This window comes from Strongylocentrotus purpuratus, unplaced genomic scaffold, assembly GCF_000002235.5.
Source record: "Strongylocentrotus purpuratus isolate Spur 01 unplaced genomic scaffold, Spur_5.0 spur5_scaffold_3, whole genome shotgun sequence".
NCBI classification, from domain to species: Eukaryota; Metazoa; Echinodermata; class Echinoidea; order Camarodonta; family Strongylocentrotidae; genus Strongylocentrotus; species Strongylocentrotus purpuratus.
The window spans coordinates 34,782,245-34,810,083 of NW_022145609.1; the positions used below are offsets into that span (position 1 = coordinate 34,782,245).

General features: G+C 37.5%; 2 protein-coding genes across 3 annotated transcripts in view; one reads left to right on the forward strand and one right to left on the reverse strand.

The window, feature by feature from the left end:
• Positions 1 to 12,496, reverse strand: part of LOC578365 (oxysterol-binding protein-related protein 9) — a 71,026-nt gene extending 58,530 nt beyond the window's left edge. Inside the window, exons 1-2 of one of the 2 annotated variants that reach the window (XM_030996325.1) lie at positions 12,343 to 12,496; positions 8,558 to 8,608 (exon numbers count right to left, since the gene is read on the reverse strand). In XM_030996325.1, coding sequence (XP_030852185.1) covers positions 8,558 to 8,608; positions 12,343 to 12,471 — 180 coding nt within the window. In that variant the 5' untranslated portion in view covers positions 12,472 to 12,496. Of the gene's footprint in view, positions 1 to 4,007; positions 5,089 to 8,557; positions 8,609 to 12,342 lie in introns of those variants that run through there. The other variant, XM_030996326.1, reaches the window with a different exon arrangement.
• A 1,427-nt stretch (positions 12,497 to 13,923) lies between these two features.
• LOC100891530 (leucine-rich repeat-containing protein 42) lies at positions 13,924 to 26,176 on the forward strand. Its single transcript, XM_003724779.3, has 7 exons — positions 13,924 to 13,948; positions 15,144 to 15,543; positions 16,231 to 16,385; positions 19,704 to 19,822; positions 21,719 to 21,807; positions 24,058 to 24,259; positions 25,128 to 26,176. The coding sequence occupies exons 2-7, from the start codon at positions 15,151 to 15,153 to the stop codon at positions 25,715 to 25,717; spliced, it is 1,548 nt and encodes a 515-aa protein (XP_003724827.2). The 5' UTR covers positions 13,924 to 13,948; positions 15,144 to 15,150; the 3' UTR covers positions 25,718 to 26,176.
• The last annotated feature ends 1,663 nt before the right edge of the window (positions 26,177 to 27,839 follow it).

The window sequence follows — 27,839 nt, forward strand, 5'->3', positions numbered from 1 at the left end:
AGAACAAGATGACCACTCATCAATCTTGCTGCAGTAGCCATTATAAGATGTAGAACAAGATGACCACTCATCAATCTTGCTGCAGTTGCCATTATAAGATGTAGAACAAGATGACCACTCATCAATCTTGCTGCAGTAGCCATTATAAGATGTAGAACAAGATGACCACTCATCAATCTTGCTGCAGTAGCCATTATAAGATGTAGAACAAGATGACCACTCATCAATCTTGCTGCAGTAGCCATATAAGATGTAGAACAAGGTGACCACTCATCAATCTTGCTGCAGTAGCCATTATAAGATGTAGAACAAGATGACCACTCATCAATCTTGCTGCAGTAGCCATATAAGATGTAGAACAAGATGACCACTCATCAATCTTGCTGCAGTAGCCATTATAAGATGTAGAACAAGATGACCACTCATCAATCTTGCTGCAGTAGCCATATAAGATGTAGAACAAGGTGACCACTCATCAATCTTGCTGCAGTAGCCATTATAAGATGTAGAACAAGATGACCACTCATCAATCTTGCTGCAGTAGCCATATAAGATGTAGAACAAGATGACCACTCATCAATCTTGCTGCAGTAGCCATTATAAGATGTAGAACAAGATGACCACTCATCAATCTTGCTGCAGTTGCCATATAAGATGTAGAACAAGATGACCACTCATCAATCTTGCTGCAGTAGCCATATAAGATGTAGAACAAGATGACAACTCATCAATCTTGCTGCAGTAGCCATTATAAGATGTAGAACAAGATGACCACTCATCAATCTTGCTGCAGTAGCCATATAAGATGTAGAACAAGGTGACCACTCATCAATCTTGCTGCAGTAGCCATTATAAGATGTAGAACAAGATGACCACTCGTCAATCTTGCTGCAGTAGCCATATAAGATGTAGAACAAGATGACCACTCATCAATCTTGCTGCAGTAGCCATTATAAGATGTAGAACAAGATGACCACTCATCAATCTTGCTGCAGTTGCCATATAAGATGTAGAACAAGATGACCACTCATCAATCTTGCTGCAGTAGCCATATAAGATGTAGAACAAGATGACAACTCATCAATCTTGCTGCAGTAGCCATTATAAGATGTAGAACAAAATGACCACTCATCAATCTTGCTGCAGTTGCCATTATAAGATGTAGAACAAGATGACCACTCATCAATCTTGCTGCAGTAGCCATTATAAGATGTAGAACAAGATGACCACTCATCAATCTTGCTGCAGTAGCCATTATAAGATGTAGAACAAGATGACCACTCATCAATCTTGCTGCAGTAGCCATTATAAGATGTAGAACAAGATGACCACTCATCAATCTTGCTGCAGTACCCATATAAGACATAGAACAAGATGACCACTCATCAATCTTGGTGCAGTAGCCATTATAAGATGTAGAACAAGATGACCACTCATATCTCCTTACCATAGCAACAAATCATGTTGTTAGGCTTAAAATTGGCTTTTGAAGTCTGTTGTGCTTTTTACACAAGGATACCTCAATTTAAATGCCTCATTTAAAGAGGAAGTCTACCCTGATATTAAGTTACCGGTAGTTTTAATAGAAGCAGATCAAAAGATAAAAGATAAACAGAGAGAAACATCAAACATGACAGAGAAAGTTTGAGCAAATTCTGATTGAAAATAAGAGCATTATGAATGTTTGTAGTTGCAATCAATCAAACACAAATTGTCAACTCAGTGATGTATCTTGCTCTGTCCTAACAAACACAAATCAGAAATGTCTATTTTCTCTGAAGAAATGTTTCAATCACACATGCACCCTAAACACAATTATTTCAATTTCATGTTTATATACAACCCCTGGATAAAACAAATCTATTCCATTATCAATACCTAAGAAATGAAAGTTTATGACATTTTCTGTGACAGAGCAAACACAAGAGGACAGCGCATTATACATCACAGTTTTACCAATTTGTGTTTCACTGAAGACAACCAACAAAATTACATGTAGATACTGGTACTGCTCAAACTAAACTAGTTTGTTCATCTTTTTCTGCTTTTTTATTAATCAGCTAATTATCAGGGTGGACTTCCCCTTTAAAACACTTTCAATTGGTTGGTTTCTATTCAATTGTCTTTGTAGGGTGCATTTGTAGGATTTCATGAAAACAATACACGTATATAATGGTCACATGCAGATCTGATATACGCTTACACTAAGGCTTCACTTGAGTCATCAGTATTACTATGTGTTGCAAATATGGAAAGCAAATTGTTCCACTCAGATAGATAATACAGTCAGGTTATCCATACACTGTGATGTTATAAAGTGAGGATCTTTAGAATGTCTTACTATTCTGAGTTTTTGAGATTTTAGACAGCCTGATTTTGACAAGGCTGTGTTTCTCAACACACCTTCATTAACTTTAAACATTCAAGCTAAACAAATCTCACATGCCTCAGTGGCGCTTGTGATCAAAGAATGAGCCTCTATAATCCTCTTTGTATGAATCTTATCTTCTTGCTACCACAAAGTCACTCTGCATTCCTACATTTCTATAACCATGTAGGACCCTAGCTATTTCACTCCTTTTCTTCCTAATTCCCCTCAATTCTTTTCTTCTTTGTCAGATTCTAGATATCTTGACCATCCTTTCTTCAAACTGCTGATTTGATTCAAAAACTTCCAATATACTAATGTAGAGGTGTTGTGCTCTAGATGATACTTAACCGGACTGTGGATCACATGGTTCATGGTTCGAGTCCTGATACTGCACTAATATCCTTTGGCAAGATATTAATCTACATTTGCCACTCTCCACAAGGTGTTAAAAGGGTACCAAGTAGGGTGTTAATGTGCTTGGATTGGCAGGTGTGCATTTGTAACATGGCGCCTGGCCAGGGGAGCAAAGCAATGTACTATCTATTTAAAGGGGAAGTCCACCCTGAAATTAAGTTAGTTTTAATAGGAGTAGAAAAATGAGAGAAACAAGTCAGTGAAAGTTTGAGCAAATTCCGATTAAAAATAAGGAAGTTAGGATTTTTGAAGTTGTGATCAATCAAACACAAATTGGCAACTCTATGACGTATCATGCGAGCTCAACTTCCATTTGCTCAGTACTAAAAAAATCTAAAATTTTCATTTTCCCTCAAGAAAAATTTCAACCATACATGCACCCTAAATATAATAATTGCAAATATGTTTCTATACTCCCCCTGCAAGGAACAAATATATATTCCGTCATCAATAACGAAGAAAACATGATTTTATGGAATATTATGCACAAAGCAAATGAAGGAGAGCTCGTATAATAAGTCACAGAGTTGCCAATTTGTATTTGATTGATCACAACTTCAATAATTCATAACTTTCTTATTTTCATTCAGAATTTGCTCAAACTTTCACTCACCTGATTTTTTTATTATTCTGCCTCTATCGAAACAAACTTATTTTGGGGGTGGACTTTCCCTTTAATACAGATTAGCGATTAATTCAATGACTGGGGTAATAATAATTACAATGTAAAGTACTTAAAAACATAGTTTTAAGAGCTATACAAATTTGACATTTATTATCATTTTAATTATTACTCTTTATGTCTATTCACACAGAGTGAATTGATCTACATGTAGATCTATTCTGAAGAAACCCTTGAATGTAGCAGAGATGTAATAGCTCAGTGGATGCCCAGATGAAGCAGTGGTTTAAGAGGCTCACTGACTTGAAATCATGTACAGTGGCTTATCTAGCTTACATGAACAAGTAGGGTAAAGTCTGAAGTTGGTATACACCCCTTTCCCCATAGACCTAGCTCTGATATGAATCAAGTTCAGTGGTATATCCAGCATAGGATCAAGCCTACAGCTGACGTATGACCGTGCCCCCTTGAACAATCTAAACGCTTGCTTCTTTAAGTTCTTTAATCATATGCAAAAATACATTATTAAATAAATTACAATCAGTATGCACTAAAAATTCTTACAGGAATGGGTACCGATATTCACATTAAAAAACTTACCAGCACATCTGACACCCACATCATATCCATAGCAAATCACTGTCATTTTAAATTTACTTTCTCAAGAGGAAAATGCCAACAGACATACACTGCATCAGGCTGTAGTAAACTAAGTTATCCTAACTTCTCATGTTTCAGGGTTTTTTTTGCTAACTTTTACATCATTGCATGTTAGGAAGGTTGCATTGTCCCATTGTGTTCCTCATGAAGTTTCATATCCAGTATCAAACAAATGTCCATTGAAGATCATATTTATATACTTGTACAGGTAGGTAGGTAGGTCCAGCTCCAAGTAGATGTAATCAATCAGGGTATTCTAACACATTTGAATTAAAAAGTATAAAACCAACTCCAAAACAATCTTTACAGTGTCCTTAGCATGACAAACATGTTCATCGTTCATTGTTCAATACACAGGAGGTGTACTCTACTCTGGTTAAACATGTGTCCCCTGAAGTACTATGACATCATGAGTCATATTAAACAACACTGCCCTCTATTGGCAGTGGGCAAAGGCTTTAAAGCATTTCATACCAGACTGATGTCTATGTACAGTGCTCTGTCCACTCAGTGATGAAAGTTGTACGTGTAAGCTTCTATATCACTTAATTGTAAAGCATCTCGGCCCACACATGCCAGCTAGTTCAGCAGTTGATGCCCTGGATATTTGGTATACTTTACTCTGAGAAGTGATTTATTTACAGCTCCCTCCTCCATAAAGTCTAACTGCTTGAAAACCAGATCACACTTGAGAACACTCCCAACAGAAATACGTGTAGCATGTCAATGTAGTCTCCAGAGCCTGAAAACACTTGTAAAAACAGGTACACTGTCCATACATGTATGTTCAATAATGAATTGAATTGATACTGTACTTCACTTGGCAGTCAAAAGACAGCCTTCATACACTTGCTGGTACGTATGCTGCAATAATACAGTTTATCAAATTTAACTCAATCGGAATCCCACACAAGACTGACATGTAAAACATGCGGAGCACAGCATAAAACAACCATCTTCCTAACTCGGATTAGTCATCTGAATTATTCTGAATCCAAGCAAAGACACCTCTCAATCTAGTCTCTCTTCCGCAAAGGTACACACAGAGGTACAAACAACTGTCCTTCAGGTTTGTACTACATTTAAAGCATGGAGTAAGTCCATGCTTGAAGGCTCCCAGACAAAACCCTAAACAGCTCAAAGGAACAACTACATGTACCAGTACTGTTTGTTTAGGGGGGGGGGGGTATAATTTTCACATTTATTTCAATGCTTCTCGAAAATTGCAGACAGTATAAATGAAGTAGAAGCTCATGCAAGCATAGCCTTGTTTGCCATGTGTTCTATCACTTCTTCTAAAGTTTGTCAGTTCCACTCTTGAGTCTAGCTCCAGGTATGAATTATAGGGCAGGAACAACACATGATTGTGCGCCAAGGCTAGAGTGCCTATATGGCAGCAGAGTTGTGCGCAATAGCAGTATAGAATTATAAACATTATTATGATTGAATTCAATTAGCCCAAACCAGCTTGAGACCCGTTATTGCTAGTTCAGATATTAAGATACCAGGTAGACCATGGCATTTCTTTATAACATGTAAATCTATGAAAACTGCTTGCAACAAAGGATCTACACAAATTCACTTAGCTCTGTTTAACAAGATACAGAAATGTGATATGTGTTATATTTTACACGTAAGTCATCATTTTTTTTAATGCAATGGCTTACCGCATCATATCTGAATACGGCTTTAGTTCTTCTTGATAATAAGAATTACAGAGCTTGAAATTCCAGTCTGCATTAGCACAAATCAAGCAATGCACAGTCATATGAGGAGTTACAAAGTAAGTCAAGCTACAGCAAGACCGAGCACCAAGTCTAAATGGGTCTCTACGGATGCATCAGCCAGCTAACTGGCTTACAATGCAACAGCAGGCTATTGCACACAAAAAAGTACTCATTTGCTTAGGAAAATATGTTATTACTAATGTCCCAAGATTGACAGTGAAATACCCTGATATTCACATTTTCACTGCAAACTACATGTAGCTCAGGTTTATAGTTGTTATCGGGCAGGATTAACAGGCTATTTTATTTTTTAACTTGGTCTAATGAAAACAGACCTAACTCGATTGTGAATAACAAGGTAAATGTAGATTAGAGAATAATGATCCGTGTCAAATGTACTCAAAACAGATACTGTAGCATGGCAAAACTATTGATATTAAAAGGTAAAAGTCAATGAAACTTCATACAAAAACCATACAAAATTTTCAAATTGTATGTATTGGTAGTGACAATGGTATTGAATTTCTTGAAAATTATCCCTATATTGATAGTTTTTATGAATTTAGAATACTGACCTACAAAAAGAATTCCTGTCATTATTCATTTAAAATGATCATCCTTTCATTCTTTTAAATTTTTCAGGAATATATTTTTGTTTACTAGGTATATAAGGAAAAGTAATTGCATTAAATGCCAAAATGTTAGTACTTTTACGTTCTAGGTTTGAAAAACAAACATACAAATAAACAAACAAAACAACCTGTGAAAATTTAGAACAGCAACCCTTTTCTTCACAGAGGCAATAGATCCCATCAAAAAATGTATATATGATTTTTTGCAGAAGCAAAGTCACACACGCAAACGTGTGTGCACAAATGTTCATTGATATTTGATATTTGATGTGTGGGATGATTAATTTTGTTAGGGATTTTATTTGGAACTGCAATGACCGAATTAATACCCAAATCCCAATTGTTTTATTCAAACATCCCATAAGCAACTTTGGCGCAAGTCGATGCCTACACTCTCGCAAACAATGCCTCCTGTTCATCCAAGCGTGAACACATACCACACAAAAATGGTAGCACATGATTTGGGATAAAACACTCTTTCATAAGATGTTTAGTAATTTACTGTTCATAGATGATTTATAAAATAATTATCAAGTTTCTAGGTGCAAACTTTTTTTTGACTCAACCTGTAGTTACGTAAGGCAGCGTACGCTCGGCGTAGTTAGTACGCACCACTACGCAACTCTACATATGGCCTGGTGTGAAAGGGGCTTAAGACAGCAGGAGATTATGATCAGTGTCTACAACATTTGGAATGGTACACAATTGAAATCCACTATAATTTTCTCTATAATTTCATTTTTTGTTAAATCATTGTATGGCTTGATAAGGTGTGAAGTGGCAGTAGATAAAATCAAGATTTGTGTTTTGCACTCAGAGGAGAATTTAAGAATTGTTCATTTGAAGGCAAGAACTGCGGTCCATAGGTTTCCAATAGTCTGGAAAAGGCTTGTCTGAGGCCGGAATGCAGGGTTGAAATTGTGTCAGATAGTATGGAACATGCTGTTCAGGTCCTCACAATTGAGATTTTGAAAGTGCACCTGTAGTTTAAAGCTTTTGTAAAAATGTAAGAATTTTTAATGAATATTGTTTATCAATTCTTAAACAGTAATAACTAAATGACTCAATACTACGAACATGTGTATTTACATTTGATAGATTATTTTCATGTTAATTTGCTGGTAATTCAAATGTCAAGTAACCGCTTCTCCAATAACTCAGAGTATAATTCATCTTAGTTTTCATAAGCCAAGCAGTGCAAGTGTAAACAGCATCTATCCCTAGTTATGATCCAAATCTTCTGATTCTCCCTCTCCCTCGTTTTTTGCCTCTTTTTCTGTTTTTTCCTTTCTTCAGCTCTTATTTCTTCAGGATTCAATATAGCTACATTATATATATATATATATATGTATATATATATATATATATATATATATATATATACCTCCCATCTTTTAATTTTTTTTTTAGATACTTGTGCAGTCGACCAGGTGTTGGAAGGAAGACCCATGGGCCATGGTTATTTAGTTGACCTATTCCATCCCAGGCCCCCTGGTCAGGTGCACCAGTGTCTTTGATATTATTGCCATATTTTTGGTTACTCATTTGTATGTTATTTCTTGACATGTATTGAAAGTGCCAAATAAAAAATATTGATAATAATTAGAACATTGTACAGATGAAGGGTATTTACAGTGGTAAAGAACAGGAGTGGTATTCTGAAAATTATGTAAATTGTAAAATCATGAACAAATATTTTGTTATGTATGCTAGTAGTTCTATGTCGTGAAAAGATATCTTCAAAATATGAGCTTCAAATATTACTTCTCTTAAGAGACTTTGCAAGTTTAAATACACTGTCAATTATAAAAGGCACTATGACCCATTTGCAGGCCAAAAAAATATTAAAAGGTTAAATTCCAACAGCATTTGAAAGACAATACTAATTCAGAACTTTCCTCAAAACAAAATGGCGTAATTGGTACACTTTAAATTGGTTTAGTAAAAAGATTATAAGAGTATAAAGTTTATTGTCATAACAAATGGATCTACATTACGACAATTCATTGGTTAATTTCTACGCATCCATCAATAAGTGTTTATTCCATGCAATTTGTATTTGTTATGACAATTTACGTAATTTCACAAACACAAAACATTTAACACATTGTGTAATACAATCAAAGCCTACCTTGAGACGAACACATCCTCTCCTCGATCCTCTCATCATCTTATCTCGAGACTGCATTGATAGAATATTGAGAAAGATTGAGAGAAAGAGATTTAGAGAGAGGTAGAGCAAGAGAGAGAGAGTGTGTGTGTGTGTGGCAAGAGGGAGAGTGAGGGAAAGAGGAAGGGAAATAAGAGAGGAGAGGAGAGGGGAAGAGCATACGAGAGTGGAGAGAAAAGGGGAATGGGGAAGAGAGGAAACAGAGAGAGGGAGAGAGAGAGAGAGAGAGAGAGAGAGAGAGAAGGAAACAAGTAGGAGAAACAGAATAAGATACAAAAATATAAGCAAGACAGAGAAGAGAAATATGGATAAATCAACAGACAATACTTTTTTGTACCAGTTAACTGACAAATAACATAAGGCACTGGTTTTGTTAAAGGTAAAGACCAGTATTGGAAACGCCCCAATTTCAAAAAATGAAATGGAAGCTCTTATCACCAAGCATGTGAAAAAATATGTTTTGAATAATACATGATGATAAATATTTTGCTGGGAAACTGCCTACTAATTGATATATTTGGTAAATTAGTTTATCTATTGGTGTGTGAGAGATAAAAACGCACGTGTTGCGCACGTGTGCGCAACACGTATATGGTCCCATATGGATAGTCCCATATACATCTTTCTGTGTACAGTACTTGTAACTTCATGAAGACTGGGACAAATTTCTTATCATTTTGATGATTCAAGAACCTTGCAGTACATCTATGCTAGATGATCAATTTTATTGTGAACTATTAGTAATTACTTTCAATATTTGTTAACCCATCTCATTGCAACACACGATTTTTCCATGTTGTATCGTCGATTCAACCGGCGAAGAGAAAGTACGCACTACCACGCATGCTATTTTCTCTTTGCCATGTTGAGTCGACGATACAACATGGAAAAATTGTAGGGGTAGGACGAAGAATCACCCCCTTTTTCCCATCGAAGACTTCTTCAAATTATAATTTCAAGTTGCCAGATAGATGCCCAGAGGAGTCGAGCAACCTAGTAAGTCAAAATTGTAATTACTCCCTTTGCATATTTTGAGATACTGTAATGTCACCCAACCCGCTGTTTCGATGCACCACCTGAAGCTCCAACGCCTTCGGCATCGGCGTCGGAGCTTCCTTGAGTTAGTAGTACACTTGCAAGTGAACTACTTACCATACTGCTGCTGAGCTGAGCCTTCGGTCGTGAAATGGCAAAACAACGTAAATCAAATTTTTTGGCAAATTCACTTTTTTGCAGATTCCGAGTTGTTTTGGGGTCCCTTAACTACTCAAACATTCCCTAGAACTAGAAATTGCCACGTACCGAGATTTTACCCCTCTTCCCTGGCAAAAACCCTATCATTTTGCCGGCAGAACATTCTCAACGCGCGTTCGTGGTTGAGATGGCAGAACAACGTATCACCTCAATTGTTCCTCTGTGTTATAACTGCATGCTGCTGTGTGTGTTAGTCCGGTCCTATCGATATCTCAACTCATATCGATTCTTTGACATACATTGTTTTGCCAGATCACCCCGTTGGCACCGTTCACGCGGCTAAACAACGTATCTTTTACACTTATAAATAAATCATAATTTAAAGCCCCACTGCACTACTTATAGCTACTTGCGCCCTCTATAAGCAAACAATGCCTAATCGGTGACCAACGGTCCGCCTTTTCTTATGTTAGTTCAGAGCTGATTGATGAGATAACCACCTGTCCGTGACCACGCTGGGCTGTCTAATCCCTCCTGGCCAAACTAGTGCAGATAGGCGTTAAGGGATTAGACTAAGTAGATCTAGACCTCGAGGAGATTTTGGTCTGAATATGTTAATTGTTATTGACATTGTTGGTCATTAATTATCATGCAGAATATCAGATATCAAACACAAAAACTAAAAGAACTGTCCTCCTTCAAAACTTCAAACTTGATTGTCTCCAAAAGTATGTGTAGACCCTGGTCTAGGTAGGGAGGCCAATGCCCGGGCGTAAGGCTTCTATACCTACAATTTGTGCGCTCGTCGTCCACTTAAAAAAATTAGCAGAGAGAAAAAAATGATGTAAAAATAAAAATTGATGAAAATGAGAAAAGAAAATACAATTATACATTTCACAACATACCTATAATCACGGATCTGTAACGGTTTTTCACCATTTGTTGACGATCTTGCAGATTTTGACGTATTTTAATCCAATATTTGTCGTAGCAGAAGAACATGGCGCGCACGCACCACCGACTAAGAAAATCCTAGAGGGCGTACAGGTTTGCTCACTAAAAACCTTCTCATTGGCAGAAGGTAGACCCTAAAAATATGGGATCCGTTTTGAGTAAAGAACTTTTGATAGAGATCAACATTTCAGATGTTCACAATTGTCACTTTTAACAACTAGAAAATATAAAGAAAAAAGATTATATCTTTTTAATTACAGATTTTTACAAACTGAACATTCGAAGGTAGATAGAGTACGATGTTTATGTCAATCTTGCGTTGGTTTGAGCCCCATAGCTACAGCCATCTCAAAATGAGAAGAAAAACTGTGAACAGTGCTGTCATTGTTCTAGCCAAATATGGAAGTCTTGCGACATCATAATATGAATATGTATGAGCTCCGGTCATATCGCACGCCAGACAAATCTCTCGTAGTCTCACACACAGTACCTTATTCTCACAGCACTATAGACTCGAGTGTCGAGCTCGTGCAGTAAATCATGCATGAGAAATGTTAAAAAAAGATATTTCAGTAAAAAATGTCTACGTGAGCAGTCTATACTCCAATTGAGAAGTTCGGTTGAAAAGACATGATTGGATGATGTGTTGTCACGTATAGCCGAAGAAGAAGAAGGAGAGAGAGAGAGAGAGAGAGATATCCAGGTACGGTAGCTAGCTAACTAGGTACGTACACATGCGAGGTGCATGCATAGTATCGGGGATTAAATAATGTGTTGCGCTGATTTTGGAGGTCGTTCTTGTTGATTGTACAGTAGATCTCCGACTGAAATCATAAGGAATACTCATGAGGAAATCAAGTTATTGGAATACACATCTAAGGTAAATATCAATGAATTATATCTATTTCTTTCCTGCCAATTTTGATATCTCTTCTTCATTTTTAAACCATCACCTTCGGCTCGTAGTAGTAGAAGGTGTAATCGTTCGCACATTGATGGCTGGATTTCAGCCTGGATCGGGGCTTGCCTGTGTAGGTGTGTACGTGTGCGACCGATTCAAGGCTAGCCGCTGTTGAGTGATTGTACTTTCTCGCAAAGTTTTAAACTTCATCATGAACTTTGTCCGGACAATGACACGCCCATTCCCTCGGGCCTGTCTAATTATGAACGTAATTTTGCGACATGAAATATAATTGTTTCAAGGGCAAGGCTCTTAGATCTAGTCTATGTACGGATAGGCGTAGAAGGAAATGGCTACAAAAGAGCTGGATATCTCCTATTTTATGGAACTTATGGAGTCGTTAGATGGGTGAGTTGTCTTAGTGAAAGAAAATGCTTTCTTTTAATCTTTGTTTTATTATAAACAAATTAGTAATTAAAAAGTTAGATTTGGGCATTGGCCTCCCTAGTCTAGGTCTAACTTAGATCTAGATACGTTGTTTTGCCATCCCTCGGGCCACGGCCGTCCGAGCCTCTGACCTGTCAGTGCAGCTGCAGTGCTGAGCGAGTCAGACTGCTGGGAGTAGATCTTAGTCGATACTCAATTTATTTAATGCTTAAATCTAATTGAAAATTCAATAATATTCTGCAATACTCACTGTGTAGTAGGATAATAGGCCCGTCTGCTGGTCTAGCACAAACCAACGATACTGCCATCCTTTCATAACATTTGTCCATTTACTAAGTGGCCCTTCGAGGCCAAGGGCGTTTGGCCTGGCCGACGACATCTTGAAAATGATATTAACATTTAAATTAGCGCCATCTCTAGCTCGTTTTGGGATGGCCCGCAAAGTTTGAAAGGGAATTTCCCTCTTTACTTCAGCCGATCTCAGTAGCGCGCGCCTGTGCAGTGTCGTGCCTGGAAGCAATTGACTCATGCGCAGAAGATGCAGAAATGAACTTTATTTTTTGTATCGAACAGATCGATATTTTCTTCTACTTTTTTAATTGCGACTTCACCAAACCATGTCCACAGATGACAAGATATTGCTGTGCATGTGCCTGGCATCCTGATCGTAGAGAGTATAGACTACCTAGATCTAGTACCTGCTGCTGTGCCTGTGGTATTGCCTATTGGCTAGTGCCTTGGCTTGTATTGCTTAAGTTAATTAAGCATAGTAAGTATTGTGTTTTTGACATTGACAACCCAGTCAAATGTAGACCGAATTTTCCGTCTCTTTCGTTCGTTAAGCCTCTTATTTGGGTAGGGTCAGCTCTCTCTTAAGAGGCTTAACGAACGAAAGAGACGGAAATTCGGTCTAAGTCAGATGGTGATCAGTTTTTATACACATTTTCCATCGCCTAATAAAAACCAACATTACAAAAGGCGACATGATCTATATTTCAAAACAACATTAGCAGTACATAAATGAGACCCAGCATCTAAAACAACGAGTATGACAATCATTTCTGCAATTCTAGTCAAAAGGTGCACATGTCACTTGGTTTTAGTTTCCAAAACTTGTTATCTTAAGTATGGATATCCCCAGTTTTATTGGTTTTTAGTTTCAATTTATCAGATAATATGTTGAAGTACATGTAGTTATGCGATTTTGGCTATGTCCTATCCATATAGTGGCTTCAAAGTCATAATTTAGGCAATTTGTTTACCAGTAGATATTCACATGAGGAGGGGGAATCTTTGCATGCTCCTCAAGAATATCTTGAAATATGCAAATTTTCAAAACAATATCCTGTATTATATTCCACATACTAAGAATCTTGCAGTCACCCAACTGCAGATTACAAACTATGGGGTTCAAGTCCCGCCTGCGGCACTGATGTCCTTTGGCAAGATGTTAATCTGCATTTGCCACTCTCCACCCAGGTGTAAATGGGTACCTGATATGCTTGAGTGCTACGCCCAGGGTACTATGTGTGAAGCGCCATGAGCGTCAGAACCTGATGGATACGCTATATAAATAGCCATATTATTAATTTTTTTTTTTTAAATGATGGAAGAAGTGAAATGTTTTCGATGTGGGCGATACTATTTTTCATCGCCAGATTTACTTTTGACCAATTGTAGAGCAAGATTCTTAGTAAATGGAATATAAAATGCAAATGATCACTTTTTGGTTTCAGGCAATGGCAAACTATCACTTCCTTGACGATCTTATTCTTTCCTCAGCTTCGCTTCGGAAAGATATAGCTACATCCAGATCGCCTCGGAAGTGATTGTTTGTCCCTTCACCTTCACCAACGGTAATTATTTGCTTATTATTGTACATACAAGCCTCTTTTCCCAGAGAATAAAATCATGTACAGTATAGTATATTTGATTCCCTTTCTTTGATCCAGTTCAATCCAGCATATTGCTTCTCCTCCTTATAATACTCCACCATTCGAGAGTCAGCTTGCACAATCAAAAATAGCACGCATTTAATGAGACGGGTCTATTTTCTATTGACCATGTGACGTCACAAGGCTTATCAGTTAGTATTTTGCCTTAAAAGTCGACTTGGTAAAAGTAAAATGCTAAGATATGATCTGAATACGAGTTGAGACATACACTTAGCCAAGAACAATTCTATTTGAGATGCTAACTTAATCCGCATACTGAATTGAATATGGCCCCAGTATATCATGTTAAAGAGAAGGTTGAGTTCTGGGAAGAGGTAAAAAATAATTTGTGAGCATTACTCATTCTTATTATGCAAGTGTGGAAGAACATCAGTTAAGACATGTTCCCTGAAAAGCATGGCTCTTCAAATGCCTTCATATTCTAAATATGCATGTAACATCGTAAAAATCGGGGGGCCGGCTTTTTACGCCACGTGTTCGTGTAGTCCCATATACATCTTTCTGTGCAAGGGTTTGTAACTTTACCAAGACTTGGCCACATTTCTTATCATTTTGATGATTCCAGAACCTTGCAATACACACAAATTCTTATATGCTAGATGATCAACCTTTTCTGGTTGGTTCCACACCATTTCTTTCACAATGCAATCGCATGACCAGAACTCAACTTCATCTTTAAATGCGTTGTTAGTATTGCATTTAAACACCAATTTATATTCAAAACTTTAAATCATCTTTCATTTCGACTTGCCAAATTTTGCTTTAAAGCCTATCTGCACTAGTTTGGCCAGGAGGGAATAGACCTCCGTCCCTGCATGGTTACTGACAGGTGGTTATCTCATCATATCAGCTCTCGATTAATATAAGAAAAAGGGGATCATGGGGGACCAACAATATGATTAGGCATTGATTGCTATATAGAGGGCGCAAGTAGCTATATAGTGCAGTGGGGCTTTAAGACTAGCCGAGACACTGATAGATTGATACACTTATCTTTCAATCCTTTAAATTTCACTGTATGATTTTTTTATGTATAATAATAAATAATAATTATATTGGATATAATTTTTGTATAATTTTTGACAATGGATTTCAGGATCAGCATGGCATATGAAGCATTTCCATCTGATGCTGTGGAAGCCTTTAATGATCCTGGGATCTACTATGTTCATGAGAATGGCAAACTGAGAAGTCCACCAGGACTTGGACATTCCTCGCATACTACAGCCTTCTCCGAATCTGGACTACCCAAACTTTCCCCCTTTGACATTGGGGAGAGTACTTCCGACAGAGGCACATGCTTCGTCCCTCGTTCCTTGTTCCAGCAGACAATAAATTTTGTGGCAAGAAATCTCTGGAGAGTGGAGTCTTTGGTGGGCTTTCCAGACATCGTTGGGAAACAGCTCTTCGATGCGGCCCAGTCTCAGGGTATATTCACCAACAAGCAGCTAAGGCTGACCAGTCTGAGGCTGTTTGTAGAGGCCTATGACATTGAGGTGATTAACAAAATGTAACTCTTTTAGCAGTCCTTTAGTTGTGATTCAATTATTTAGTAAGATGCATGATCTTCATATTCATTTATTTGTTCAAAAATCATTTTTCTACTTTGTTGTTAACAGAACAAATATTAATAATGTGTTTATATAATACATATTCCATATATGTTCAAATGTCCTTTTCAACTATGTTATTCACAGAAGAGGTGAATTTTGACATATATTTTGAAGGTATTGAGAGATTGTTGGTTGCGAAGAAATCTGGGTAGGTTATTCCACAGTTTGGGAGCAGCAGTTGTGAATGCTCTGTCACCATGGGTAGCATCTTGGAATACGGATGGTTCAGCATGATGTCTTGAGACTATTTGAGAGGAGCAAAGGGAGAAATGGTTGCCAGATAGTTATGAGATTAGATAGGGAGGGAGGAACAATAATCCTATAGTCTCCTAAGCTATTGAAGAATTCAAAGTTCAACATTTGATAAAATATTTTCTACAATCTGCAACATTTTTCCTCACCTTTTTGAACAGTTCATTAACTTCCAATTACAAATTGGAATTACTGAGACTTTTTAATATTCTGCCATTATGAAGACAGATAATTTTTTTCATAGCCGATAGCATGTTGTATTGATATTGTAAATATGCATTATCACACTCTTTATTATTTTTTTTAATTTTTCTTCAGATCTTGTCTAGCCTGAACCTTAAAAGAAAACACGTAACACTGAAGGATTATGCTGGTGAAATCATGCTCTTCTCTGGTCTCCAGGAGCTTGAACTTGGAGGATGCAGCTTGGGTGAAGAACATGAGATGTGGTCTCACATCGGTAGCATGCCATGGTATGTTCTAGTTATTAGAGTGTGTGGTCTCACATCGGTAGCATGCAATGGTATGTTCTAGTTATCAGAGTGTGAGGTCTCACATCGTTAGCATTTCATGGTATGTTCTAGTTATCAGAGTGTATGGTCTCACATCAGTAGCATGCAATGGTATTTTCTAGTTATCAGAGTGTAAGTTCTCACATCGGTAGCATGCCTATTCTAGTTATCCGAGTGTAAGGTCTCACATCGGTAGCATGCCATGGTATGTTCTAGTTATCATAGTGTAAGGTCTCACATCGGTAGCATGCCATGGTATGTTCTAGTTATCAGAGTGTAAGGTCTCACATCGGTAGCATGCCATGGTATGTTCTAGTTATCATAGTGTAAGGTCTCACATCGGTAGCATGCCATGGTATGTTCTAGTTATCAGAGTGTAAGGTCTCACATCGGTAGCATGCCATGGTATGTTCTAGTTATCATAGTGTAAGGTCTCACATCGGTAGCATGCCATGGTATGTTCTAGTTATCAGAGTGTAAGGTCTCACATCGGTAGCATGCAATGGTATGTTCTAGTTATCATAGTGTGTGGTCTCACATCGGTAGCATGCCATGGTATGTTTAAGTTTTCAGAGTGTAACTAGGTCTCACATCGGTAGCATGCCATGGTATGTTCTAGTTATCAGAGTGTAAGGTCTCACATCGGTAGCATGCAATGGTATGTTCTAGTTATCAGAGTGTGTGGTCTCACATCGGTAGCATGCAATGGTATGTTCTAGTTATCAGAGTGTGTGGTCTCACATCGGTAGCATGCAATGGTATGTTCTAGTTATCAGAGTGTGTGGTCTCACATCGGTAGCATGCAATGGTATGTTCTAGTTATCAGAGTGTAGGGTCTCACATCGGTAGCATGCCATGGTATGTTCTAGTTATCAGAGTGTAAGGTCTCACATCGGTAGCATGCAATGGTATGTTCTAGTTATCAGAGTGTAGGGTCTCACATCGGTAGCATGCCATGGTATGTTTAAGTTTTCAGAGTGTAACTAGGTCTCACATCGGTAGCATGCCATGGTATGTTCTAGTTATCAGAGTGTAAGGTCTCACATCGGTAGCATGCAATGGTATGTTCTAGTTATCAGAGTGTAGGGTCTCACATCGGTAGCATGCCATGGTATGTTTAAGTTTTCAGAGTGTAACTAGGTCTCACATCGGTAGCATGCCATGGTATGTTCTAGTTATCAGAGTGTAAGGTCTCACATTGGTAGCATGCCATGGTATGTTCTAGTTATCAGAGTGTGTGGTCTCACATCGGTAGCATGCCATGGTATGTTTAAGTTTTCAGAGTGTAACTAGGTCTCACATCGGTAGCATGCCATGGTATGTTCTAGTTATCAGAGTGTAAGGTCTCACATCGGTAGCATGCAATGGTATGTTCTAGTTATCAGAGTGTAAGGTCTCACATTGGTAGCATGCCATGGTATGTTCTAGTTATCAGAGTGTAGGGTCTCACATCGGTAGCATGCCATGGTATGTTCTAGTTATCAGAGTGTGTGGTCTCACATTGGTAGCATGCCATGGTATGTTCTAGTTATCAGAGTGTGTGGTCTCACATCGGTAGCATGCCATGGTATGTTTAAGTTTTCAGAGTGTAACTAGGTCTCACATCGGTAGCATGCCATGGTATGTTCTAGTTATCAGAGTGTAAGGTCTCACATCGGTAGCATGCAATGGTATGTTCTAGTTATCAGAGTGTAGGGTCTCACATCGGTAGCATGCCATGGTATGTTCTAGTTATCAGAGTGTAAGGTCTCACATCGGTAGCATGCAATGGTATGTTCTAGTTATCAGAGTGTAGGGTCTCACATCGGTAGCATGCCATGGTATGTTCTAGTTATCAGAGTGTGTGGTCTCACATCGTTAGCATGCCATGGTATGTTCTAGTTATCAGAGTGTAACTAGGTCTCACATCGGTAGCATGCCATGGTATGTTCTAGTTATCAGAGTGTAAGGTCTCACATCGGTGGCATGCCATGGTATGTTCTAGTTATCAGAGTGTGTGGTCTCACATCGTTAGCATTTCATGGTATGTTCTAGTTATCAGAGTGTGTGGTCTCACATCGGTAGCATGCCATGGTATGTTCTAGTTTTCAGAGTGTAAGGTCTCACATCGGTGGCATGCCATGGTATGTTCTAGTTATCAGAGTGTGTGGTCTCATTCTAGTTATCAGAGTGTAAGGCAGCACCCCAGCTATATGGCCCCAAATTCATGACAGAAGTTTAATTTGTTAGACTTAACAATAACCTTTGTAATACAATTAGCACAAGCAAGTGTTTCATGGCCTATATCCATTGCACATGAGGATATATGTGTATTGTAAATGGAGATTTAAAACTTAGATTAAGATTAACCTCTTTCATGATCGAGTCATGACTTTGGGAATTTAGATTGAATTCTTTTGACTGGAGACTGCTGAATATCATATGTGAAGTTGTAGAGTACCTGTCGATTGAAGACGCTGGTGAAACTGAAGAACATTATAGTTGACTATTCAGAAGAGAAGGACTAATCCTAAACCTATCATTTTGATCTTGTTAAACCTTAGATCTTTTACCTTCATTCACCTTTCAAATAATTGTCATCAGACCCAAGAGATTGAACTGTTTGGTGTTTTGGTTCTTTTGTCTCTCATATCTTCTTTTTTTTTATGCCTCCGTTACGAAGTAGCCGGAGGCATTATGTTTTCGGGTTGTCCGTACGTCCCGTTCTTGTGATCGCGTTATCTGAAGAACCAATTGATGGATTCCTGCCAAACTTTGGTCATGTATGTATCTTGCAGAGCCAATGAACTGATTAGATTTTGGGGTCACAAGGTCAAAGGTCACAGGGCTCATTATGTATGCAAAAACAGCTCGTGATCGCGTTATCTGAAGAAACAATTAATGGATTCCTGCCAAACTTAGATCATGTTTGTATCTTGCAGAGCCAATGAATCGAGACTCATTATGTATGCAAAAATAGCTTGTGAACGCATTCTGATTAGAACTGACAGATGGATTACTATTTAACTCAGGACATCTTGCAGAGCCAATGAACTGAGTGGATTTTAGGGTCATGACGTCAAAGATCAAATGATCGTATGAGAAATTGCTTGTAATCACAATATTCTGAGAACCTGTTAATGGATTACAATTGAACTTGAATTTATAAAATTTCTTCTGTTTTGGTTTGTAAAATTGCTCTATGACGGAGGCATCATTTTCAACTGCGCGCAGTCGAAGTTCCATCTAGTTTAAACATAATTTCTCATTCATGTGTCTCATTCTTTCTGATTTTGACAGCCTTCAGAAACTTGGACTAGGAAGAACTGGTCTGAGTGATGGAGTTATGCAGAAACTGACCACACCCCTCAGACTAATGGGTAGAGGACCAAAAGGGCTAAAGGTCCTAGACATGTCAGGTTTGTAGATCTGCAGGGCCCCATCTTTAATATAAAGAGTTGTGATTGATTTGAATCAAGATTAACTTAAAATTAATCACAAGTGCACAGTACTTGCGATTGATTTCAATTGCAACTCTTTATAATACACGGCCCAGGTATTTGCATGTTACATTATTTATTAATTCATTAATTTCATGGACCTCAGTTTTTGACATGGAATCAAGGACTACCAGTATGTAGGGTGATATTCTGAACACGATTTAATCTCTCAAGTATTTCATTTTATCTTAGAAATAGAATAGGTATATTCTGATATCACTTTTTATTTCAGATTTTATCTGTCAATTCATCTCAGTCTCTTGCTTCTCTAGTGCCATTACAGTTATATGCATGAAACTCGCTACTTTATCACAAGCACCGATTTTATTTTATGTGAAGTATGTGAATTAAAATGATAAAGGGGCTACCAGTATTTATCTCTAGGATGCACAGTAAGTGCTAAATACGAGAATGCTGCTCGTCTTTTGATCAAATTAAACAAAACATACCGAGTATGAACTACATTTTTCAAGCAACATTCTTGTTGGATTATGATATTTGCCGATGAATATCACATCATGTTCAAAAGTCTCTGAAACTACTGGAAAATCCCATAAAAACTATTTTTTTGCTTTTATGCACATGTATATGCAAAATGTAAACATGACACATTCATTTTCTCTTGCCCACACAGAGAGTGATTCTATTCAGTAGCAGAACCTGACGAGTGTTAAATCTAACAACGTTTCTTATTGGTTATTGCATCATAAAAAGGGGCGTGTCTAAGTGAGATAAAATCTTGCTAAAATGATTCTCTGGAGCTGATTTGAGAAAAATTAAAGGGTATTTTATCTCACTGAGATTTTAAAAATCTCAGAATACCACCTATCAGTACAATCCTAATTTTTTAGAGAAAGAAAAGAAAATGTCTTGTACATTAGGATTTTTTATGCCTCCGTTACGAAGTAGCCGGAGGCATTATGTTTTCGGGTGGTCCATATGTCCCGTTCTCGTGATCGCGTTATCTAAAGAACCTATTGATGGATTCCTACCAAACTTTGCTCATGTGTGTATCTTGCAGAGCCGATGAACTGCTTAGATTTGGGGGTCATGAGGTCAAAGGTCAAAGGTCACAGGGCTCATTATGTATGCTAAAACAGCTCGTGATCGTGTTATCTCAAGAACCGATTTGTGGATTCCTGCCAAACTTAGGTCATGTATGTTACTTGCAGAGCCAATGAACTGAGTAGATTTTGGGGTCATTAGTTCAAGGTCAAAGGTCATGCGGCTCATGTATGCAAAAATAGCTTGTAATTGAATTATCATTAGAACAGATTGATGGATTCCTATTTAACTCAGGACATCTTGCAGAGCCAATGAACTGAGTAGATTTTAGGGTCATGAGGTCAAAGATCAAAGGGTCATATATGTATCTGAGAAATTGCTTGTAATCACGATATTCTGAGAACCTGTTAATGGATTACAATTGAACTTGAATTTGAAAAATTTCTTCTGTTTTGGTTTGTAAAATTGCTCTATGACGGAGGCATCATTTTCGACTGCGCGCAGTCAAAGTTCCATCTAGTTTCTATATGTAATCATTTTTTTAGGTGCTCCAAAGTATGCTTCAATGACAATTTGCTCCGCGATTTTTATTTGTAAGATAATGAGGCTTTGGGCAAAAGTTGCCTTGGGGGTTTTAGGTTAGCACAGGGGTGAAATAAATTAAGAATTTTTCATCAGTTTGGTTAGTGTAGGAAAATGAAATGGTCTGTGGAGCAACTAATGTTACTGGAGGATGTCATTATACCCTTTTTTATGATAAAATTAAAGAAATAGTTACACCTTTTCATGTTTGTAATTGATTGTTTGCAGGGAATGCAGAGATAACAGAACGCAGTATTCGATTCCTGAAGGCATTTCATTATCTAGAGGCATTAGACATCACCAGCTGCTGTTTTTCAGTGAGTCTTTCAACCCTTAACCCACCTACCTCTCCAGTGTATGGTTGTTTATCCTTGTCACAATCTCAATTATTTCCTTGTATTAGGGTCTGTTTTTATAGCTTAAGCAAGGACAGTCTTTGTTATGATGATTAGTTTTCCCTTTTGAGGTGCTCTGTAGCCCTGGGGGCCGTTTCTCGAAACCGTCATAACTACAAGATCAACGACATCTCGCCACTGTCACGCAACTTGTCAGCTAAGTGTTTCACGAAGCCGTCTTTGCCAAGATGAGCGACAACTTCCGCGACAAGCGAGTTGTCACTGCTCCGAACCTGTCATATCTTTTTAATTGCTGTAAAGCGCCATCACAAGTCAGTTTGTTGCCATTCCATGGGCCGCGAAATGGACGATTAGTTTCACTATCATTTTGAGAAAAATATAGACAAGTTCGGTACGTAATTCTCTGGGATGCGAAATGCAAATGTACAAAAGTGAGAATACAAATCATACAGAAACTTTAAAAAGCTGAATATAAACATTAAATCACAAATCATTAAACTATAACATATAAATAAGAGAGGTAAGAATGTTACACACCGTTTTCCATAGTCGATCCATAGTCTTTTCTTAGGATACCGTCATACCTTTGGGGCCTATGTGCATTATTATTCCCTCTCTAATTACTTCTTCCAAATTATATTTTCAATATCAAATTAATTATATAACGAGTATTAATGAGACTCTAGAATAAAAACTGGCTGAGAAATGACATTTTGCCTAAAATTCCTCGTCACAATAAACAAAAAAGTACGTATTGATAAACTATCACATTACGGTATCCTTCAACTAACTTTTGATTCGGCTGTCGAAAACAAAACACTCACCGGTTTTTCTTCAATTTGAGAATCTTTACAGAAATATACAAATCGTTTGATGATGTAAATATGATAATGTTACTATTCATTATTTATTTTAGGAGAATTTATATGTATATATTTCTTTTTGAACAATTTTAGCCCCAAAACTTGTTCTGGGTTATTCTTCATAAATCAAATGGATCGTGACAAAGACTATCTTCTTGAGCTGCTAGTATCGCGATATATATCGATATCATGTCTGTCATGGCTTTGTGAAACGGTTTATCCACTTCATGACATCTCCGTATGTCGGCGACAAAGATATGACTGTCATGGAGTTGGTTTCGAGAAATGGCCCCCTAGTTCTTTTCTTACTGCAATGCTAGGCATGCACCCAAGTGCTAAATTCTTTTATGTTCAAGGCTGGGCTGGTTCAGTCAAACAGTTTTGGAATCGGTCTGCAGCCAGCTCTCACACTGAGAGGACCTTTGTTTCATGAGCTGGGGTAGCCCCGGGTAGCCACACCCGTTATCCTTTTAAGGTGTCAGCAAGTTTTGCTAGCAGTAAGTTAATTTGTTTTCTTATTTTCAGAGAGGTAAGTTATTACCAGTTTCGTACTTGTTTATTCAAATAGAATATGAAGATAAGATACTTGTTTATCCTTATAGTATATAGAATAAGAAATTAGCAGATGATTTAATTTGTGAACTTGTGCTATTGCATGAAGTATGCACATTTAGGACATACATATAGATAGTACTTTTGCATTTTTACTGAGTAGGCATGTTTTATATATTAAAATCATTAAAAAATAAGCTTGAACAAAGTCAGTGCTTTTAAACCTTTGATACATACGGCATAATATGTTGACTGATCTTCTGTAAACCCAGAAGTTATACTTTAGTTTAGGGCATGGCCTTACAAGATGGTATTCAAATAGATCTTGTGTATTTTCTGTGCTGATTTCTTAAATAAATTATCTTAAATATTGGATGTTTTCTTTTAGAAGGTTTTTTTCTTCAGTTTTTCTAACTTTCCATAAGACTGTTTCATCAAATTCCTATATAGATCGAGTTACAATTATTGGAATTTCAGGTAGAGAGTTCCATCATTTTTGTTGGTATCAGCAGCAGTCTCGCGTCTCCTTCCCGCTTTGTCTCCTCATCTCCACCGTACCAACGAATGACGTATGTTCCAGTCCAGTGCCCTGGTTGTCTGTGGTTTTGGGTAGCCAGTTAAGTTACTTCAGTTTCTCCTGATTTTCTCCTGCAAAAATCCACCAGTGACAGTTTGAAGAGACAATCATAATTGAATACAAGTTTAGATTTATAGATGACAAAAATATGAATACAACTTTGTGAACAGTTAGATATGCTACCATACTTATTGCTTATCCTATTCTATTTCATTTTAGACACATGGATTGAAGCAGCTGCACAATGAAATGTGTCTCAGACAACTGGAGGATGACGAAATAGATGAGGGATTGGATGTATTCTGTAAATCGGCAGAGAACATTGGCTGGGCCTCTATTTTGGTTGAAGATTGGATGAGTGAGAACAGGGTCGCTACTAAACAGATTCTCCCTCAAGGATGCCCCAAGGCTAGAAAGTTCTGTAAGTTCTCTATTACCTTCCAAGGCTAGAAAGTTCTGTAAGTTCTCTATTACCTTCCAAGGCTAGAAAGTTCTGTAAGTTCTCTATTACCTTCCAAGGCTAGAAAGTTCTGTAAGTTCTCTTTTACCTTCCAAGGCTAGAAAGTTCTGTAAGTTCTCTATTACCTTCCAAGGGTAAAGGGCTACACACTAACTTTTCTGTAGGGGTCCGGACAGAAATTGTTGTTCTTTATGCATTGATCCTACGTAGAAATTCTGATATTTTGGGGTGGTCTGGACCAAAGTTTAGAGTACCCATGTGTTCTGGGTGCCTGTTAGGGACAGGCCCAGGGTAGAATATTATTATAGGTCCCCTAAAAAGAAAAGACCCTCTGAGCTAAAATTTTCGAAAATGTGACATTTTTGTCATTTTGTGTATTGGAACAAACAGAAAGTTTTCCAGCACTACATCATGTAACATTCCTGATTCAGACATTTGAAATCCATACATTGATTACAATTTTTAAAGATTCAAAGTTTCTTTTATTTTCATTTTGTTTGATTTCATTCAAACTTTCACCCATCTGCTTCTCTGAGTTTTCTGCTTACTTTTAGAGGTAGTTTTGATACTAAGGTTTTATTTTCCTTTCAGTATATCAGAACTCAAACAGATTAAAAATGGATAATTGCAAGTTTACATGCAACAGATGAAATACTTATTGAATTTATGTTATGTGGGAGAGTCTATAAATACCACTGTCATTTCTATGCTTGAAATGTGACAAATTATCCAGAGCTTTATCAATTTGTTGTTCAGATTTGTATTCATCTGATCATCCTCCTTTTATATGATCATTATTGTTTGTATGTGTATTTCACTGTCTCAACAGATTCCTCTAGTAGCAACCAACTCGGATTCATGGACATCAGTGTCAAAACCACCATACCAGTCTCTACCTCGTCTCAGACTTATATCAGACTGGTGAGAGATACTACAAACAGAGACGGAGTATCCACAAGTGAAGTGAAAAATTCATTTCAGACTGGTGAAAGAGAACAGAGAACAGGAATGAAAGACAATGGACATACACATACCAAGGCTCTTGCATCAAAGAGGTTTACTCAGGCATTGCAAAGCACACAAGAAGCAGAAACGACGGTTGACAAAAGTGAAATGTCAGGCCATTGTGTGCTACATAATTCAAATCAAGGACCACAAAATTTTTCTTCATTAAAAGAAGTAGAAAATTTATGTCCTGGAAGATCAAAGCTAGGGTTAAAGGTCAAACTTAGAAGGAAAAGAAAAAGGTGTCCAAGTGATGATGAAGCAAGAAGGGACAATGTGCAACATGCCTTGGAAGATGATGATAGAGATCTGATGAATAGCTACCTCAATATAAGGACCGATGGAGACATGGATCTAGATAAGACAGGAGATAGATCAAAGCTGATGAAAGCAATGGATTCTTTACACTGGTAATCACAAAGCCATGATTATAGAGATTCAATACATATAGCTGGCTTGAGATAAGGACATATAGAGATGCAGATCTAGATAAGACAGGTGATAGAGCAAAGCTAATGAGAGCAATCGATAGTTCACACTAGTAGTCAAGTAGCTGTGACGATAGAGATTTGATGAATAGCTACTTCAAGATAAGGACTGATGGAGACATGGATGTGGATTAGACAGGAGATAGATGAAAGCTGATTAGAGCAATGAATTCTTCACACTGGTATTGGAACAGCCATGATTATAGAGATTTGATACAGAAGGAGTGTCGTGGCCGAGTGGTTTAAGGCGCTTGACTGGAGATGCGGAGGTCGAGGGTTCAAATCCTGACACGGCACTATAATATCCTTTAACGCGATATTAACCTGCAGGTTTTAAATTGGTACCTGGTAGGATGCGACCGTTGGTCAAACAGTTTTTGAGCGTAAAGTAACACCTGACTGGAATGCTCCCCGGGGAGTGGAGATTGTGCACACAGTGTGTGTGGGCAAGTATTGAATCCAATGACCGGAGTTATAGTATATCTGTAAAGAGAGATCGTAGATGTATTAAGCGCTATATAAAAGGAGAATATTATTATATAGCTACCTAAGACAAAGGTAATACAAGGTTTTGGTAAGGGGTCATGAATTTGGTTCAAATTAACATATTGGAACTATATGCAATCCTACAATATCCAGTGATCTCTGTCGCGGTTGATATTGAGTCTAAAGGTATGAAATTGTAAATCATAAACTCTTTATGTTGTATAGCTCCCTCTCAAGGTCAAGATATTAATTAAGCTATAAAACAAGGATTCTTGACTAAAATCGACCTACATTGTATCAACTATTCCCGTTTGGAAATTATATATCACAACTACATATTCTGAGATTTTCATGGTCGCAGCTACCATTGTACGGCCGTAGGCGCTATTTGAAATTTAACAAAATTTACCGGGAGCACTGGTGAATTTTTATATTCAATTTTTCTCGAAAGCAAAAGTGTTTTAGGGGCTAAATTTTCTAGCGCTTTTAATACATCCACAGGGGCATCCAAATATATCAAAATTGTAAAGAATCACTATCCACCCAATTTTCATAATTTCCCAAAACTTTGTATTACCTTTAAGATAAGGACCGATGGAGACGTGGATCTAGATAAGACAGGAGATAGATCAAAGCTAATGACTAGTAATGAGAGCAATGGATTCTTTACACTGGTAATCACAAAGCCATGATTATAGAGACTTGATGAATAGCTACCAATAAAAGCACAAATTGTGACATGGATCTGGATAAGACAGGAGATAGAGCAAAGTTAATGAGAGCAATGGATTCTTTACACTGGTAATCAATATAAGTAGCCATGGGTATAGAGACTTGATGAATAGCTACCAATAAAAGCACAGATTATGACATTGATCTAGATAAGACAGGAGATAGAGCAAAGCTAATGAGAGCAATGGATTCTTTACACTGGTAATCAAATAGCCATGAGTATAGAGACTTGATGAATAGCTACCTCAATATATATGGACCAATGGAAACATGGATCTAGATAAGGCAGGCAATGGATCATAGCTTAATGAGAGTAGTGGATTTTTAAACAGGTAGTCCCAAAACCCATGATGATAACAAAAAACAAGCTTAGGGTAGCTTCGCTTTGCGAAATTAAGGAACACAAAGTGACACATAAAGAATGCAAAATCAATGATTGTTGAAAAGCACTATTTCACCATAAAGTAGATCCACATCATTTAGGATATAAAGCTGGTAAATACATGTAAATGTAGGACATTGATTTTGTTTAATATGTTTTGTGTAATCTTTCATTCAGATATGTCAAATATGGAGTTTGGATTCATCAACATCACAAACTATTATTCCTTTTGTGCTCCAAACGTGTCTTTTGTGCCATTAAATTTTGTTTAGCTACCTGAGGTAGTTAGGACCAATAGTGATGCAAATCTAGATAAGACAGATGATAGGTAAAAGCTGACAAGAGCAATAGATTCTTCACACCGGTAGTCAGGACAATAGAGACTAGAGAATTAAATAAAAACTTGTATGTATAGATTTCAATAAATGGACAGTTTAAGAAATGTTTT

What these genes read in the sequence shown, in the direction of transcription:
- LOC100891530 (XM_003724779.3), top strand. Translation starts at nt 15,151, where the DNA reads ATGGCATATGAAGCATTTCCATCTGATGCTGTGGAAGCCTTTAATGAT. An exon ending in CACATCGGTAGCATGCCATG is followed by an intron (nt 16,386 to 19,703) that starts GTATGTTCTAGT and finishes TGATTTTGACAG; the next exon opens with CCTTCAGAAACTTGGACTAG. An exon ending in TCACCAGCTGCTGTTTTTCA is followed by an intron (nt 21,808 to 24,057) that starts GTGAGTCTTTCA and finishes ATTTCATTTTAG; the next exon opens with ACACATGGATTGAAGCAGCT.